Below are 541 nucleotides of genomic sequence, written 5' to 3' on the forward strand. Positions count from 1 at the left end.
TGTGACCCACCATATCTGTCCTGAGGCTTGCGTAGAATGTGAGATGAAAGAGTTCCATGTAACTGGAGCTCCTGATAGGTAAATTTATCAACAAGTATATGAAGATATCCATCAGGGGTCATGGCAGCCGTATTGTCTACATCTACACGTGTGTCACAGCATAAAGCATGAAAGTGACCTAAAAAGTAAATCGTAGTTCAGATAATTATCTATAAGAATATAAAATAAAATAGAGAATCATCCTTAAATATAATTATGTGTAAAAACAAACAAATGAACACTCCAGAATGTTTAATTCTATCCTTTCTTTTCTTTATATCATTAGTGCCTTTTTCAGCTGCGTCAGGTTATACATATTCACTAATCTGTGCTTTAATATTTAAGTGTCTTCATATCTTTTGAAGACCATGCAGTAAAGAAACACATCATTTATAACACAATTTCAATTACCTCCTTTACCTTGCTTTCCATACATAAACATGCAATGAACTTAGTCAAATTAAAAAATAAATATCACAGAATTCGATCATTTTCTTTGTAG

General features: G+C 32.2%; 1 protein-coding gene across 3 annotated transcripts in view; it reads right to left on the bottom strand.

Moving 5' to 3' along the window:
• LOC119587978 (ribonuclease P protein subunit p40-like) overlaps positions 1-541 on the bottom strand; it is an 8937-nt gene that overhangs the window by 6470 nt on the left and 1926 nt on the right. For all 3 annotated transcript variants that reach the window (XM_037936695.1, XM_037936696.1, XM_037936697.1), the window contains exon 4: positions 11-178. In XM_037936695.1, the coding sequence (XP_037792623.1) occupies positions 11-178 (168 nt within the window). The remainder of the gene's footprint in view (positions 1-10; positions 179-541) is intronic.

The sequence above is a fragment of the Penaeus monodon genome, chromosome 23 (assembly GCF_015228065.2).
Source record: "Penaeus monodon isolate SGIC_2016 chromosome 23, NSTDA_Pmon_1, whole genome shotgun sequence".
NCBI lineage: Eukaryota > Metazoa > Arthropoda > Malacostraca > Decapoda > Penaeidae > Penaeus > Penaeus monodon.